Source organism: Ciconia boyciana, chromosome 5 (assembly GCF_034638445.1).
Source record: "Ciconia boyciana chromosome 5, ASM3463844v1, whole genome shotgun sequence".
Lineage (NCBI taxonomy): Eukaryota > Metazoa > Chordata > Aves > Ciconiiformes > Ciconiidae > Ciconia > Ciconia boyciana.
This window is the reverse complement of record NC_132938.1, coordinates 33,924,068-33,942,788: the sequence shown is the minus strand read 5'-3', so window position 1 is coordinate 33,942,788 and position 18,721 is coordinate 33,924,068. Positions and strand designations below refer to the sequence as shown.

Below are 18,721 nucleotides of genomic sequence, written 5' to 3'. Positions count from 1 at the left end.
TGAATGTCCTTAAAATACAGGGATACAGACAGTCTTTTTGCAGTTGTACAAATGTAAAAAAAAAAAAAAGTAAGAGGCACTTAAACATCACAAAAGATAGAGAGTGTCATGTGTATTTCAGGCAGCTTTGGATACACCTGTTACACTTAGACACTAAAGAAACTCAGTCAGATATGGGCTGAGAAATGAACTGACAGAGGCTTGAGAAAGTCAGTAAATCCAACATAACAAGCACAGCTGCTCAAGTATCTTTGAGATTCTGGATTCAGCTGAGTCTGAATTGACAAAAACAAAGAAATCAAAGTCTCTCTTTTTTTTTTTTAATAAAGATTTAAAAACTCCCTTCTTTCTCCTGTGACACTAAGTTTACATCATGAAAGAAAGTAACTATCAAAATCTATGGTTATAAGACAGCACAAGAATTATTGCCCACCTGCTTTGAAAGGGATCGCCACTTTTTAGCACCTGCAACAAAAGACAAAGTTATGTATGCACAGAATTTAGTTATGCCAATGTGGTGTCATAAAAATTAGACTGCATCTATACTCTGTGTTTTCTAGCCAAAGAAGAGGTATTTTTGCTACTTCATGATGCTAATCTTCAACCTGGGTCCAAAAAATTATCTTTATGTTATTAAAAAAAAATAATTAGCTTAATACATACCTAAACTCCTAACTTTAAAGAACCAATTCAGATGTATAGTCTTTAACCCAACTCTGCTTCAGTAAGAGAAAAGACTTCCTACCTCCAAAATACACCACTAAAACATTAAACAGGAAATAGAGGGCATGCATGTTAACCTGTGGTATCAATATTCCGAAAGAAGTATTTAGTAGCAGTAGTATTACAGTGCAGATTGTAGGGAGACCTGGATTCTGGCCCTTGCTTCAGGGACTACTCATACCTTTTAAAGCAAATACAGAAAAAAATCATTGAAACTACACCAGGTGCTAAGACTTCCTTCAGCCATTCCTAATAACTCAGATTCATGCTCCCTTTTACAGCCTCTGTCAGGCTCAATTTTTTTGTAAGTAGTTTTAACAGAGAAGCTGAAGGCGGCCTCCGGTTCAGAACTGGAACTGCTCGTTAACACTGAAAACTGATAATGAGTAAGACTGACCAGATGCTTCCTTCCCAACGCCTTACATGAAAGACTCCAGGAGCAGAAAAAAAAAATACTCGCATTTGACAACAGTTGTCCACAACCCTCCAAGAATTCAAAACTTGAGGTTCATTGCCACCCTCTCAAGACAAACATTTGCACAGATTCAGTATTAAGATGAAGCACTGTGAACATCAGAATTCACAAAGGTACAAAAAGTAGCATAGTATGTGGTCAAATCCATAACTTTTTGGTTGGTAAAAACTCATTTTTATAGAGCAAAACACCCTGTGGTATTAGAAATCCCTTCCTCATGATGAACTCCATGCTCTACTAAATAATTATCACGATACAGAAACTACTCACTATGGTCTTTCATTAGTTCATGGTTAAACTCACTGAAATTTTAGTTTTACATCTTGGTAAAGGTTAGCACCAAGACTGTCTGCAAATCCCACTCCAACTATAGTGGATTTATATCAAGCAACATCATAACGTGAGCTAACAAATGTTCATATACTTTTCAGTTTAATTTTTAAATGTCAATTAAAGTCTTGTCTCAAAATACTAAATAAAACCCAACAAAACAACCTAATTTGCCATACAAATTGATATATGCTTATGCATACCATAAAAAAAATTGGGGAATAAATATATCTAACTTTCCAATCAGCCAATTTCCCAGTCTCATACATTATACATAGATTTTCTTTCTAGACAAGCAAGTGAAGATTTATATGTATATACATACTTCTTGCAGCTCAGTATTAGGCTAAAATTACTATAGTTATAGCTAAAGGGAACAAAATATTGTTCTCTCTTCTCTTAATTGGCTTTCTAAATGTATAAACATATATTCAGGTGATAAAAATGTATCAAGCATGACTGTTAAAAATATTGTATTTTCCCAAATGAAAGCTTGCACCATAAAGGCAGCAGCAACAAGTTAATTATTGCATTTATTTTATATTTTTTATAACTGCCTGGAGTAAAAAGTTACATTTTATAAAAGAAAATATACTCTTACCATATTAGTTAGTGTTTAATCAAAAAAGGAAGTGAACACCCTCTTGACTTTTGTAGGGTTTACAAGATTTCCAAAGTAAATCAATCACAATAGACGCATTCACTCCATCACAAATCTCATTCAGGTCTAGTATTATTAGCTTTTCCATAAAGCAGACATGAAGAGCTACTATTATTACTCTTCAAAGGGCATTTTTGCTTTTTGACAAAACTCATGACCTTTCTAGTCTTCATCCATTAAAACAAAAAACAGGTGTATGTTATTTTTTTTTCTGCAAAATAGAGATGCTCTAGTATGTCAGCCTGAATGGACCCAATTATTTATAACTTGTAACTTATTTACAAAATGATCCAAAACTACAAAATACGATGTTTGGGATATATTATTTTATTCAGAAAAACACCTTCCTTAAACTTACTACCTTCCATAGAGCAAAACAGAAAATTAAGACTTGCCCAAACAGACAAAGCGGTACTTTGACAAAGCTGCAGTTCAAAGGTTAAAATTAACACAGTCAGAGATCAGAAGCTGGAAGTGGTAATACCTGCAGGTCATCTACTTCATCTATTACTTCCTACTTGTCAGCCTTCTATCCAAATGTCCTAGACAGTATGACTTCCACTATAATGAAGTCATCTGCTTCTACTAAGTCACAGCCTCTTACACTATCCCTTAAAATAATTATCTCAGTCATGTAATCTCTGATATTAGTCTGTAAAACTAAAGGACATCCAGCTTAGTTTTGCTTTCAGTCTCAGTCTCAGAATTGGATGTACAGGAAGGATTTTGATACAAACAAGGTTTGCTACACTGAACTCAGAAGGATGCCTGACTGTTCAACTCCAGATCTCCTCTCCTTTGGGATGAGATGAACAGAATGTCCTTGTGAGCTTCATACTTCTTGGTCTGGTCTGGTTTGGTTTTTAAAATCTGAACACTTGCTGTGAGAGAGGAGGAAGCGTAACCTTCATTAGCATGGAAAAATCTTAATAGCAAACCATACATACAGTGTGGCCAAGCCAGTCAAACTGTCATAAAATGAAGTGAAAATGAAATGTTTAACTGATGTCCACTGTATGGCACAAATCCTTCATGACCATACATGGTGAAATCCAATTCCACAGTAACAAAAAAAGGAAGACTTGGAGATCTGGGCAGAGGAAACAGATATAAAGCGCTGATGTGTATTTGTATTAACTTCTGTGATAAGGAATCTGCTTCCTCTCTTTTAACTGCAGAGCAAAAAAAGAGAATGAAGATTTGCTTTCTGGTAAGAGTTTCAAAGCTTTGCAAGTTTTCACCATCTAAGCTCTATCTTCTGTCTTCACTGTTACAATGAGATTATATCTTTATTCAAAAGTTATAGAAGTTTTGATCACTGATGTGCCATGGCTGAATTCTTTCCTCTTGTTTCATTACTGTTAAGAGAACAAAGGGGAAAAATCTAACATCTGCATAGAGCTTTAAGCTCTCCTCTGACTGTTTTAGCTGCTTTTGACTGTTCTCTATACTAGCTTTGTGGTGTAGACTTCAGGAAGAAAGACCTAAGGTGAGTTATTATACGTGTCACACCTGAGCAAAGATATTCACTTTCCCCAGAAGTTGTGTGCTGCTACCAATGCACTGCAAGCCTGAGGGCCAGGAAATCAAACTAGATCAGAAATGGATCACCTTACTATTTAGTCACTCTTTGATACTTAAAGCAAAAATTTTACAATAAGTGAACTAAAGTTGATAGTTTATTTTTCATTAATTTAATTAACACATAGTGCTAACTCTGGCAACTTTTAAGTGTAGAAAGTGGATCCCCTGGGGGACTGAAACTCTTACTCAAAGCATGTTATTTAGAAAGCCGTGATATGGTTATAAAATCTCTGTAGGGCAAAAAACCCCCAACATAATAGCAGGTGGCAATTTAAGATGGCAAATATTGCAAAACAATGTTATCCCAAATTATTTAGAGAATTCGCATCTTGCCTGCCTATTTACACAGAAACTATACGGAGGTGGAGGCAAGAGTTTTACAGCAATACTGGCCTGCTCAGAAAGAAACCATAACTGTAACTGTCTCAATGCAAATGGTACAAATGAACTTCTTGTCTTCTGTACCTGTTGAGCTGTCTGTGACCTCTAAGAAAAGAATGTTTAGCTAATGACTAGTATACAGATGTTTACAATCTAGTAACAATCAGGATACTGATTGTATGCACTTGGATATCATTAAAAATAAAATTCTGGAAGATGCAGTACCTTTGTACAACAATCAGAAACAGAAGTAGTAATCAAAAACAAGTGGGAAAATAACATACACCACTGGCATTTTCCCTGGCAATTTTACCAATATAAAACTCCTGCTTACATTTCGGTTCATCATTTGTGACAGCCTGAATGAAGTCATATGGAGTCATATATAGCTGTCCTTCAAATTCTAAACTGGCAAACCTACGAAACCGTTGCTCCCGAGGAGTTGCATAAAGGTGTAAATCTTCAAGGTCTGATCTGTTTTCTGTAACCTTCAAAGACAGAAGGAAACAATTTTAATGTATGAAAAAAGTTTTGGTTTACAATTGCCACTGTCATTCACCATAAAGAAACTGTAAACGTAAAGGTGATAATGTGTAAAGTCAAATGCATCCAAATCTTTTTGTATGGTAAGAGCTGAAACTACAATCAGGATTTCACTGCTATCATTTTCAGTCTTCCACAATTTTAGCAATAAATCTTTATGCATTGAAATTGTTGACACTACCCAAGCTCAGAAAAAAAAAGGAAAAAAAAAAAGAGAACTTAGGGTCTTGAACCATAGAAAAAGGGGCAACTTAAACTCAAGGAAGTCCATGTAACTTCAGCAGTCAGACTTTAAACAACTCTGCTAAAATTATTTCAGTTGTCTGACATTTCCAGAAGAGAATGGAATAACACTTTTTTTGGCATTGTTTCTTAGTGTAGAACACAGCTGTTGACAATAATAGGCAAGACACCTCCATAATATACTCCAGTGTAAATCTTCTACAGATACTGCTATTTCAAGTATCCAATGCAATTAAAGCTACCATACTTGGGGGAACAGAAAAAGAGAAGAGCATAATTATTCCTCCAGAGTTACAGAAGTACTATATGGCATTAAGTTCACACCTCATGAGAGTTTATAGATGTCAGGAGTTTCTGGTATATTTACCATCCAGCTGATTTCCACATAAACTTAGTAGTACGAAACTGTAAGTGTTCTAAATTATTACATCTTTGTGTTACACTGTCAAACCTTTTAACAGAAAATATGCTAGCGCTATCTGAAAACTTTTTTTAGCCCATAACGAGGCAAGCTCCTTTGTGGAATCACTATCTTGAAGAAAATATAAGTATCTCAAACTTCTTTTCAGAGGTGAAAAAAACAAACCCAAACTGTTTCATAAAAGGAAGAGCAATGATATAGCTAACTTCTCCCAGTATGTTTGAATAGGAATGCAGCATCTTATCAATGAAATATCCCAAGCTGCCATTGTCCTCACTGTTCTTGTCATTTCATACAGTATCCCTAAAATTTTTCAGCTGTCAAACTAAGGAAAGGCAACAAGTAGCACCTGTCTTAACTAATGTCTATGTTTTCTTTTAACAACTAAGAAAACAGCCAAATAAATTTTGTTTTCAGAGAAAAACACATCTAAACACAAAGAGAAGTTGGGAGATGTCTGCAGTTGCTGTCCACTAAGAGATAACAGTCCTCCACTACAAATGGAAATTGGTTTTCCAAAACCTTTCTAAGAATAGGTTTCAGATTTCAGCAATTAGAAGCAAAGGCACATTTATATTGGCCAGTCAAAAATCTGGGCTCACTTTCCTTCTGCTTTCCAAACAACGTCCCTAAAAACTAAAACATTAGTAAGACTACTGCAGTGAAACAAAATTTTATGGCCTCAGTTGCAACTAAGAGATTAAATTATGTTTGTATAATAGACACATCAAAAATGACTGTGTCTAGAAGAGGTCAAACACTTTCTATTTGGAAAAAAACAAAACAAAAAATCACGTGTATAATCACAATGTAACAGAAGACTCACAATTTCTTGATTTTATATATGGGAAACTTAGTACTTCAGTACTTTATCTAGGACATTTTAACCAGTCTTCTAGAAGGAAAAAAGGCTATTGAGTGCGTAGTTCTCTTTCTGGACTGTCCCTAGTCTTTTTGAAATTATTGCTTCTAGTGTGTGTGTGTGCATGTGAAAATGTTTCATTTCAATGGAATAAACTGCCATAGAAAGTAAGAGTAATAGAAATGCTTACATAACAATTTAATTTTTCAGTAGACTGCTCTACATACAAATATTCTGCACTTCTGCCTAAGAAGCAGCTTTAAATGTGGTCTTTGTGCTTTTTATCATTTTCAAATGATTACCAAATTAAATATGGGGAGAAAAAAATAAAGCCTAACAGCCAGGCCTACAAACTCACCTCAAAATGAAGAAAAAAGCTGAATTATCTTCTGATATACCCACACGCAAGCAAAAATGTTTCTTTCCTATCTCATTGTTTGAATATTATGGTCTTACTGATCCTTCAGCAGTCCAGTGGCATTCAAGCTATGCCTTCATGTGGGATTTACATGACTCAATTGTTTTGGTAGAGCTTGTAGCAACATAACTGATTATCCCTGTATTCGAAGTTTAATAATCTATCTTATTTTTGATGCACATGTTATTTTACCACTATTACAAATATGCTTTTGAATACATGCAGGTTGTAAGCATGAGTAATAAAGCAATATTTCTGCAAAGTCAGTTTTCAGAAAAGAAACTGCTTCAAAGCCATATTACACATGCATTATGTATAATTGATTGTAATCAGTCATAATCAATCATACATACTCAGGAGAATCTATAGATAGCGTATCGCTCAAGAAATATCATCTTAGTTTTGATCACTCTTAGTATTTGGAGAGCATGTTGAGATTCTTTCCTCTCTCAAGAAATTCACACTATCTCTGGTACTACTGCTTAATATTTTTCTTGAGACACCTAGAAAAGCATTTGCTAAATTCTCAGACACATATTTCAACATTATCTTAAGTACTCCATGCTACTATAAGTATAAAATAACATACTGCAAACATGGAATTTTCAAGACACGTTTAAACTTAAGTCATGCCAGTACCCGGGTCTGCAAAACCTTAATTTCTGCTTCATTTTAGCCAGTCTACAGTTTCCCTCTGACTATATAGCCATGCCAGTATTTCACGCTCGGCTCAAAGTCATTGTAACCTAATATGAATACAGCCTGCCACCAAAAAGAGCAGTACCTCCCTAAAGGCTCAATACCCTGCATGCCCTTGCTCTGGCACTTTACGTTCATTTTTCCAAGTGTCAAACTGGATAAGGGAACTGATCTGACTGAGAACTTTTAGTTTTGGTGGTGTTACTTTTTAGCCAGACAAATGCCTGGACCTACCCCACAAGAACAGTTATTTGTTTCAAAACAGGCCACAGGAACTCGCAGCTTATGGAAAAGTAAATACTACCTGTTCCAGCAGCAAGCTCCACCTACTTCAAGTTAAAGTGATGGGAAAACAGCAGGCTTAAGCATAATTTTATTCCAAGGAATAAAAATACCACTTTATTTTGAACTTTGTGGTTTTATCGAAAGAATCAAAACAAATTGTTTCTGCTATTGATCCAACATGAATTAAAACAAATGTATACAGGGCTTAATGTGTATTAGATCACTGGTCCATACACTAAATGTCCAAATAAAAGCAAAGTTTGGCTGCAGAAGACTCCAGGCACACACCTTAGCAAACTGACAAATAAAACCGTCTTTGGGAATAATATTTTTTTTTTGTCCAAATTTCTTGTTTAGAGCTTTCCTTCTTCTATTACTGCTTATCAATTTATGTAATTAGAGCTTTCCTTCTTCTATTACTGCTTATCAACTTATGTAACATACAGCAACTTTAAGTCCCTTGCATAAAAGCTGCAATTATTAGAAATTAATCAATATGCTAATTAAAAGCCAAGCCATTCTAAAGTATGATCTCAATTCGCACCTCTTCAGGCATTCATTTAAGAAATTCATCTCAACACCTAACTATGAAACGTCTCCTGTTTTCCCCAACATCAGCAGATCATAATCCAGTGAGGCAAGTATGAGAATCTTAGTGACACCGATTGCTCTCAATTGATTTATTTCATATTTACGCCCAGGTTAGGCAATCTTATTGTAGCAGTATTAGTATCAAATCCAATGCACACATGAACAAGACACAGAAAGTAGATGTTGAATACCTCAGGGAAGGTACTGTTGGTGAAGGATTCAATTGAACAGGATTCAATAAGATTCCAATTTCTATTTGAAGTTTCAAGAGCTTATCCAGACTAAATCTCTCTGTAATTATCAACAATCTTCAAAAACTTTCATGAAAGTACATCTCTTTGACAAACAAAAGAGGGGAGATTTTTTTATGCTTCTGTTTACTAATCCTCTTGGCAATCCTGCCTACTAATTACTATGATCTTGTATCATGTTATGGTTCTCTGCCTTTTAAAAACTGGACACGGCCATTTCCTTCAAGCAGAATGTCATGAATCTCCCAATAGCAGTATTACCTTAATTTCAGGCGTAGCAGCTTAGCTCTGGTTTACCTGCACAGGTACACCGACCTACTTTGTTATTAGAACTTTTAGGGGGGAAAAAAGCCCCACAGCTGAAACCAAGAATCTAGCTGGTAGCCAGAATTTCTATCCTTCCAATTTCACAACTCATGAAGTAAATAAAAAGAGGCAAGACTGAAGCTCATCAGCACTCATGAAAAATGTACTGTCTTTTCCCTATTCTACAAAAAATCTAAACATTAATAGTTGTAATCAAACAGCTCGTGGTTATCATCCTTCTGCCCTTCCTCCCTCAAAGTCTGGTACCTTGTTGTTCCGTATTTCACCTCCCACCCCCTGTTCTCCTGTGCCATACCCTTGCAGAAGGACTGCAGAGGGAACACAGCACCTTTTTGGGGTGCTGCTATGCATGGTCTTGGCTTCCATCTGCCCTCTGCAAAACCAAGAACAGAGACTGTGTGGCTCTTCTAAGCTCAGTTTAAATCAGCTGAGGAGAAAAAATGATCTTGGCCTATTTTCTTGCTGTTCCCTAACACAGAAACGTACATACACATACCTAATTCTCACACAGAGGAGACATTTCAAAGCACTTTCTAAAATGGATTAAATGGATACAGCACTTATATGCAAACCACCACCAGGCAAAGGAAACAGAGGGAAACATTTCCCGTAAGAAAGTCCATTTTAAGATCAGCTTATCAAAACAAGGTAAGTAAAAATTAAATTGAAGACCAAATAGTAATTTGGCAGGGTACTTCTCTGAATGGAGAGTATCACTCTTCAATTACGTGTGCTTCCATTGTAAATCTACGCTACAAATGTATTACAGACAGCCTAAAATATCTGGAAAAGGCCTCAAAAGTTTCAAATTCCTTATGCAAATTAAAATATGATTATAATAAAAATAACTCTCTCACTAACTTATTTCAAGGACTTAATATAATTCCTAAAAACTATTTTGTAGAAGTACTGCATTTAGAGAGGTACTGCATTTAAAGCTACAGTAACACCACCATGTGTCTCACAGAGTAGTATCCTTTAAATGAAGGTCTTTGTTATGGACACTCAACATTTTTAAGTCAACCAACTTTGAAAGCATTCCTTGCTGAACCTCTTTTAGAGTGATACCCCTCTGTATTTTCTCCCTCTATTCACAACAAAAACTTAAGTGAAGAAAATCTAGGCTTTCTATCAAGCAAAATTACTGTCCAAAACCCATTCCCATTTTGGGTTCATCTTTCATGTACTGTGTCTCTTGATGCAGACAAGTCAAAATGCCCTGAAAGTCTGGTGCTCTCACCAAAGGTTTCCACGTATTACTTGAACTTCCGTGAAGCATGGGCTAATCTCAATTTCTGGTTCCATGTTTGTCTTACTGACTCTCTTACCTCAGAGATATGGTCTGTCTGAATTTGGTGTAATATGAATTAACCTGGATGGCCTTCCAGTGAAATCCATGCAGTAACTCTACATTGCCGCAAGATGGCTTAACAAAGGACATGAGCTCACAGAGTGACATTAAAATAAGTAAAATTTTGCAGTAGTTATGACCCCAAAGTATCTGAAAATATCCGTGAATGGTAATGATATGGCTCAAGTTCAGTGGAAATAAAGTGCAGAAGATAAAACATGACATCATTACCCTTTCTATTAAAAAGCACAAAAGAAATGTTCTTTGCCAAGTGTTACGTCTCCTATTACATTAAGTCAGTAATTCAGATGTTTTATTCTGTGGCAAAAGATCTAGTTTTCCCATAGAGACAAGCTTAAATGCCAGATACAGGATTTTTCACTTGAAAATTAGAAAAACTGATGCCTACAAGCTCATAAAGCTCTGCAGAAGTAATCCGCAAGAATCCATTATCAAAACCCAGAACAATACTCCAACTCCCAGATTCTGAGAATATCTACAAATAATGCAAAATATTTTACAAAACAAATAGGTAAAAATATACATGCTGTGTGTGCATGCATATGAGGCAAAAATCACAGAAAAACCCACAACTTTGCTGTGCTCCAAGTCAAATCAGTGTTCTCTTGCTTTTTCCAATTGAGATAAAGGTGAGACTATTTTAGCTTAAGAAGCCAACATTTGCTACTAAAAGTACCTTTTGCTTGCAGTCAAAAATATGTTATGTTACAGTAGTTTAATCTTTAACTAATTTATTTCAAGTGAGTTTCTTTGAATTTTTGCTTGCAAAGTAATCTGTCTTCCATCAATGAGAATCTGTGCAAATTATTAAAATAAAAAGGTTTTCAAAGCAATGCTGTTCTTTACTTCCTTCGTTTATATTTGACTTCAGGCTTATTTAATATGCTCCCATGTAGATAAAAGTAGCACAATTTTGTTTTCATGCTGGGTGGCCAAAAGGTTAAACGTCAAGTTCCCAGTGTGGGAAAATCCCAAAGTAGACAAAACTGTTTTGATGCTTACTGAAGTTATATTTCTAGCAGACTACTTAGATGTAGTACAGCCAACAATTCTGTTAGTTGATCCTGCTTCACTGAGATAAGGACATTATTATATTAAAATATTTACAAGCATAGGAAGCTGGAATGTGTTTAAAATGCTGTAAAAAGGGCCCTGTTCAAATACAATTCTGTTACAGGAAATCCTTGAGGTAACAATGTTTACCTGTAAGCACAGCTACTCCAGAAATCCTCCAAAGTAAGTATTATGCTAAAATATTCTCCAACAGTCCTTCTTACATTAGTTTCACATGGAAGTTACTTAACCTCTAGCAGTTCTTCAAGAAGCTTGTCAGTGTGTATATCCTTCTATACATGTGCATACGCTTCACTGCAGGAAAAACTAAAACATATTAGTAGCTGGATCTGTCTGTCCCAAACATGTATCATCCTTTTTTAACACCTTGAGGAACACAGAACTAATGCTGAGAGGTAAACCTTCCTTTTCCTTCAGCATGGCTCTCACTATAGCTGGCTGGCAAGCTATAGCTGGCTGGCAAGCCACGATGACAGTGAGGAGCTTCAGATGTCATCAGCCAAAGAGCAAACCATCTTCCTACATTTGACAATTGACCTATGATGTGAAATGCACAATGCTGATGAAAAAAGGTTAGCTACAAGTGATTCTTGTAAAAATGATGCTTTACACATCTCTTGGAACGGCATCCTCTGTGAGCAGGCAGGAGAGTCTCCTCCCTAGGGGAGTTTGCCTTACTTTTTGGAGTTAAAAGTCTCGTTCTTCATTTCACAGAGATGGAAATACATGATGTAATACACTTAGAAATGTGCTGCTACAAATAAACTTCACCTTTTGAGTATTTTCACAAAGAGAGAGTTTGACAGTACTGCTGAGGTACCAGGGAAAAAACCTCTGGAAACATCCAAAGTATGCAGCTTCCTTCTCCTGGAAATGAGTTTGCCTTCAAGAAATGTGATAAAGTACATATTCTGTGTCTGTCTGTCCCTGCCCCCCTTTTAATTCCTGAACCACCTCTGAAGGAAGTGATTCTCAGAGGATATTTCGTAAAAATAAATAGAGACCTGGAGTTCACTACCTTTACACAACGACAACATGATTATAGAAAAGATTGTCTTTGCAATGCAAAGAGGCATCATTGGTATTTCCAAGACCATTTTAATAAGCTTTACAAATGACACTGGAATTTTGGAAGTAAGGAACACGGAAGCAAGGAACTAGAAGACAAATATTAATTCCTCTGAGGAATTCTGACACTGGATTATGTTTTTCTAAAATTGTTAAATTTCTCTGAAAAAACATGATGCACAGTTGCTCCGACAAGGTAAATACTTCACAAGCAGTATGTTGGATCAGGGCTCTTCTTGGGTCAATACTGTTCTCAGTTGTCAGTACAGAGAATCTGTATCAGAATAACAGTTCTTTCAAAGAGTTTCCTGCTCTGCATAAGCATCTCCTAGACTTTAAAGGAGCTGTCTGTTAGTAGAGCTCTCCCAGTCTTCACCAAAACCTTCAGACACAAAACCCACAGCTCTGAGTGCAGACTTTTACTTTGGTTCTGAAATGTTATGTGGCAGCAACCCTAGAATTAAAACTGTTGCTTTATTACAGTGTCCGAGATTTTACTCCAGATAATCACATATAAACCCCTAGTCCCCAGGACTGGAATTAGTCTCAGAAAGCATCTGGGAAAAGGGAGTCCTGTAGGGAGCTTAGCTTCATGCTGATTCTGTAACAAATCTTACTCTCTACCAGAACACCTCCAATGATATACTTGGTCAAGCAAGTATTTTTTTGTACTGACCACATTAGATTTGTCTGTTCAAAAAGTTTGCCAAACCACTGACCCCATGTTAGTGACACATAGCATAGCTTACTTGACTTCTAGCAATACCTGTACATAAATTCACAAATCTGTTGCTCATCAGGTTTCATACTGTAAGAGTTTCACAGAACAGGGAGAAAGATCTGTAGACCATTCTGACACTGTTTCTCTACGAGACTCAAACATAGTTTTTTTCAGTTACTCTCAAATGATGTACCCCATTTCTGAACTGGCCAAGAATGGGCAAGTGTCCCATCAACATCTGTGTAATCATCGGTGTTAGTCCTGGAATCTAAAAGCCCTTTTAAAACTTATTGGTTCCATAAATACTAGAGCATCAGTAAATACTACATGACAGCAGTATGACAAAGCAACTAATTATCAAGGTATATATGATAACCTTATATTCTTAAATATTCCATCACTACTGCCAAGCATTATTTGGACTCCCTGATAGAATCTGAAGAAAAGTAACCTGTAGGGATACTAACTGGGCCCAGCACAACTCTCAAGATACTTTCACAGGCCATATGAACATTATCTGAAAGCAGGTGACCTGCAAGAAGAAAGTTGTTCTTCAAAAGTCAAGACATAAACTAGGTTAACCCTCCCTTTGTAGTATTTAGGGGGATCAGAAACCTATTCTGCTGTCTGCTGGAGCTGCCTAGATGAAACAAGAAGGCCATTCCACTTACTACACTTTTACAAAAATTCATCTCAAGAAATAAGAAAGACGTGTGAATTCAAGATGTGTACTGGTTTTGGCTGGGGTAGTTAACTTTCTTCACAGTAGCTGGTACGGCTCTCTTTTGGATTTGCGACCAAAACAGCGTTGATAAAACAGGATGTTTCAGCTATTGCTGAGCAGTGCTTGCACAGAGTCAAGGCCTTTTCTGCTTCTCACATTGTCCCACCAGCGAGTAGGCTGGGGGTGCACAAGAAGTTGAGAGGAGACACAGCTGGGAGAGCTGACTCCAGCTGACCAAAGGGATATCCCATAACATATGATACAGTGCTCAGCATTAAAAGCTTTGGAGAAGGAGGAGGAAGGGGCAGACATTCAGAGTTTAGGTGTTTGTCTTCCAAAGTCACCGTTATGCGTAATGGAGCCTTGCTTTCCTGGAGATGGCTGAACACCTGCCTGCCAATGGGAAGGAGTGAATGAATTCCTTGTTTTGCTTTGCTTGCACACACAGCTTTTGCTTTACTTGTTAAACTGTCTTTATCTCAACCCACGAGTTTTCTCACTGTTACCCCTCCAATTCTCTCCCCCATCCCACTGCAGAGGGGTGAGCGAAGGGCTGTGTGGGGCTGTGTGGTGGCTGCCAGCCAGGGTTAAACCCCAATAATATGGATGAGAGAGCCATAGCTGTCTCGAATACTCTTGAACACTTTGAATATCTGAATACTTTACATTGTGATACTGTTTTCATTTATAAACTTACTACGCGTTAACCATTAAAAATGAAATTATCCATCGTCAATTAATGTTTCAGAATGGATTTTTTTGAATGGAATCAAAAACTATGGGAGGAGAGAGATTTTGTTTTGCCCACATTAGAACATTTTTAATTTTTTTAAGAATCTCCAGCAATTCCACGTTTTAAAGGAAAGGATTTCAGGTTTTGCAAGGGGTGGTCACTTTAGCGTCAGGGCTGGGGTTTTTTAGTGGTTGTTCTGTTAAGAAGTAAATATGCAATATATGTATGAGCCTATGCAAACCCTCACCCAAAAATACTCATTTTGTTAGCTAAGTCCCCCAAAATTTCAACCTGCTATATGGTCATTCCAGGTCAGAGCCCCAGGGTTCACACAAGAAATACTCAGTGTGACTGCTTCTACCAGCTGCTGTAGACCTCTATGGCAAGACATTGAGAACAGAGACACCACCTGCTTCTTGCTTCCAATGGTCCAAGTAAAAAGCACCTGGGAAAAGCATTCTGCTGGAGGGAAGATTAGGAAGAAGCATGCAAATGGAAATACTAGGATGAAGTAGAAAAGTTTGGGCTGGATGGAAGGGAAAAAAAAAGATGATGTTGGATAATTTGCCTTGGTGGAATCAAAAGCAGACTGAGACTGGAAATGAAATGGGGAGCTAGGGAAATAGGAAAGAGGTGGGGGGAGGACAAACCTAGAAAGCCCCAGAAAAGGATGTCAGACTTTGTGCATCAGGAATAAAGGCGAAACGTCTTTGACTCCTCCTTAACCTTCCAAAAGCAGCTGGAAAGTATCTCAAGATACCTGAGCCTCATCATTCTTTGTTGGTCAGTACATGATATAATCGTAAAAACCTCCTAGCAAAACGTGCATGACATTTCCATCAAATTCATCTATACAGAAACTGCAGGTTCTCATTCTCCAGCCATTACTCCAAACACACTCTGCAGTAGATCCAAGACCTCCAACCTTGATCCTAATAACACTGACACTAATATGACTTTTCACAACAGAATTTTCTACTTCAAACGTTATTATGGTTTTTAAACTGTTAAACACTATTAAGGTTGTTAAGTCCAGCATTAAAATTAGGAAACAAAAAAGTTATTGTCACTCAGACAACATGAATTCAGCCTTCTAATAAAGGATGTTACAATACAATGCCATTGCACAATACCACAAATACCATTCAATGCAATTTGTACACAGTATTTGCATCCTTTTTTTCCCCTGGAAGACACATCTGGAGGTGTTTTAGAAACCCATAATGAAAAAGTTGGTGCTTATCACAGGTCTAGAGGGCAATCACGGATGGAGTACAGATCGTAGATGGAGATCATGGTCAAACTACTCCTGGTAGTTCACCAGCTTGATCTGGCCTCAAACTGGGGTCTTTCCCCAAAGACCACACAAGTCTTCTGCAGCATGACAGTCAGTAATAAAAAAAGCACAGCAACCCACTACCTTGGACCAAAAATTCCACAGTTATTTGATCCTCATTTTGGGGGGCTTGAATTAAAAGGATGTTTTTTCAGGAATGATGAGCATTCAGATCTTCAATGTGAAATCAATGAGACCACTTGTTCAAAAATAAAAAATTGCAACATAAAGCTAAGTATTCTGAGATGTCAGTCTGTGCATTTAGTCTGGCCATACAAACTGGGTGGACATATTTCAACTTCATCTTTCAAATTTTCTTCTATCTAAATGAAAACAGAATTAATTAGAGCCTCTTTCCACATAGGAGCATAAAACCAAGCATATTAATTTTTTTCTTTCCCCTTTTTTTCCCCCCCTGCTACTTGTCTTTGAAAAATAGTCTATGTATACATAGAAGATACATTTTATGCTTCTTTTTATTTTACACTGATTCAAATATAACCTTAAGTCTGACTTTGCAACCTCAATGCTTTTATAGTGATGTGTGTGAAAATTCATAATTATACATCACACTAAATATATTTACTTTTCAAGGGTGCAGCAGCCGTATTTCCCTCGAAAGAAGACTGACAATTAAGACTGGATAAGTAGAACAATGTAAAGTTCTGTCAAATCAAAACAGTATGAAAGGCTGAAAGAGTTTGTCTTTAGTCCTCTGTGCCATAGTAACACACTCAAGACAACAAGTACATGAATAATCAAAAATACCTGGCTCAACTTCCCTTCATAAAGGATGCTGCCAAAAGAATCTGCCTTTCGGCTAACAACTCAGGGCAAAAGGGCTAACAACATCCATACTTAAGCCCAAGGCCTCCATTGCAAAAATGCAGATCCTCTTCCCAAACATATTATAAGATAAACTTGATCCACAGAAAGCAGGCCGTTTGCACCACTGATTTCCAGTCTTAGCAGATACCACACTGACAAACCACCTAATCACAGCCGTTTACTTTTTAGAAATACCTAATTTTTTAATGACAAAAACCCTATCATTGCCATATGTTACATTCGGCATTGTGCAAGAGTTTCTCTCTATCACAGGAAACTTCATCTTCCAGGTTCACGTCAACTGTTTCTTGTCACCCATGGTTAGTCAACCAGTGTTTTTGCGGCACTGGTCCAACTGAAGCATTACTTATTTGCACCAAGTGCTACGCTATCACTTCTTAAGAAGCTCTGCATAAACCTTTCACCCCACAGAAAATTTTATATTAAAAAGATAACCGTCCTAAATATAAAGAAGATGAGCACAGGTTTTGCACTATCAGTAGCAGTTCGGTGTGCAAAAGAATATTTTCTATCATAGAAAAATTTCATTAGGACAGCTTCAGAGACGAAAAGCAGAGTAGGATGCACACGGTTTGCATACTGAGGCGCAGCGGAGGCGTGCCAACGCCCGCTGCCTACCACGACGCTTCAGTGACAGCTCTTCTCTCCTGATGGAGGACGGGTGACAAGCTCCTGCTTCTGCCCTCGTCTCCCGGGGGACCTGCCTGCGCAGGCTGCCTCGCCTCCCAGCCCAGGGGCCGGCTCCATGCGGGGTCACCTCTGCGCGACAGCCCGGGGAGCGGCTCCGCCGCCGCCAGCCGCCGCCTCGCAGAGACGTTTCCACAGCGAAAGGGCGGGGAGCGACGTTCCTCCATCCGCGCCGGCTCCGGCCCGCTCCCCAGGCAGCTGACAGCGCCCGGCTGGCCCCCGGCGCGCCGAGCCGCCCCGCCGAGCGCGGCACGGGGCGAGGCCGCGGCGAGGAGGCGAGAGGCCGCCGGGCCGTTAGGCGGGAGGGGCGCGGCGCGCACACACCTACCGTCTCCTTGGCAGCGGCCGCCACGGGGATGGGGAGCAGCGCCCGGGCCCCGCCCGGCTCGGCGGCTGCCGGCTCCCGGGGGGGCTCCCGCCGCCGCTCGGACAGCCGGTACCCCACGTACCCGGCGAGAGCCCCCCCCGCCGCCCAGCCCAGCTCCCGCCGCCACCGCCTCAGCCCCGCCGCCCCGGCCCCGCCGCCGGCCCACAGCCGCCGCGCCGGCTGCGCACCGGGCGCGGGGCCCAAGCGGCGGCGCCACCGCAGGAAGGTGCGCAGGGCGGCCATGGCCGCCGCTCCGCCCCAGCGACAGGCGGACGGAGCCCCCGGGGGTGCCGGCAGAAGCCTCGCGAGAAGCGAGGAAGGGGTGGGGAAGCGAGAGGGCCCCTCCAGTCCCCGCCCCGCCGCGACCGCCGGCCTGCCCGCGGCCGTGCAGCGGGCCAGCGGCTCCTGCGCCCCAGCTTCCCTCGCAGCCCACCGGCGAGGCGGGAGGCACCGGCTGCCGCCGTGGATGCGGCAGCCGGTGCCCCCGCGGGGGTGTCGTGGGGCGCGCCCGGCTCTCGGGACAGGCAGCAGCAGGCAGCGGGACGTTCTCTGCGTGCGGTGGGCTGCAGCCAAGTTAGCGGAGATGCGAGGTGGTCGGTCCAGATGCGGTCTAACGGGCCACGGACCTGAATGCGGGCAGTTTAAGGCAAAGAGCCTGGGGAGGGTGAGGCGTGCAAACTGCCGTGACTGGGGACAGAGCTTGTGTGTGGGCCTCGCTGCAGTTTGGCATGCAGAGCATGTGCTGTGTGTGCTCGGTAACGTCCTCCAGAGCCTAACGCTGTGTTTCGTCGCCTTGCTCCCAAGGGAGCGTGTCTGCACCACGCAGCAATATGTCTTTGCAGAAACCTGGAAGCACAGCCTCAGGGGAAAGAAGAGCTTCCAACCATACCTTGTTTGCCTCGTAACCCTGAGGCTGGAGGTGGCTGCAGCATCAAGGTTGTTCACTGTTTTACTGCCAAGGCTTTATTAAAAGCATCCAGTGATCCTAGGTACCCT

The 18,721-nt window shown here is 39.7% G+C and overlaps 1 protein-coding gene across 5 annotated transcripts in view; it reads right to left on the bottom strand.

The window, feature by feature from the left end:
* The window catches only part of MICU3 (mitochondrial calcium uptake family member 3), a 58,239-nt gene extending 40,214 nt beyond the window's left edge, over window positions 1-18,025 (bottom strand). For 2 of the 5 annotated variants that reach the window (XM_072861909.1, XM_072861905.1), the window contains exons 1-3: window positions 17,687-18,024; window positions 4,489-4,642; window positions 434-465 (exon numbers count right to left, since the gene is read on the bottom strand). In XM_072861909.1, coding sequence (XP_072718010.1) covers window positions 434-465; window positions 4,489-4,642; window positions 17,687-17,968 — 468 coding nt within the window. In that variant the 5' untranslated portion in view covers window positions 17,969-18,024. Of the gene's footprint in view, window positions 1-433; window positions 466-4,488; window positions 4,643-17,682 lie in introns of all 5 variants that reach the window. The other 3 variants (XM_072861907.1, XM_072861906.1, XM_072861910.1) reach the window with 3 other exon arrangements.
* Window positions 18,026-18,721: the final 696 nt, after the last annotated feature.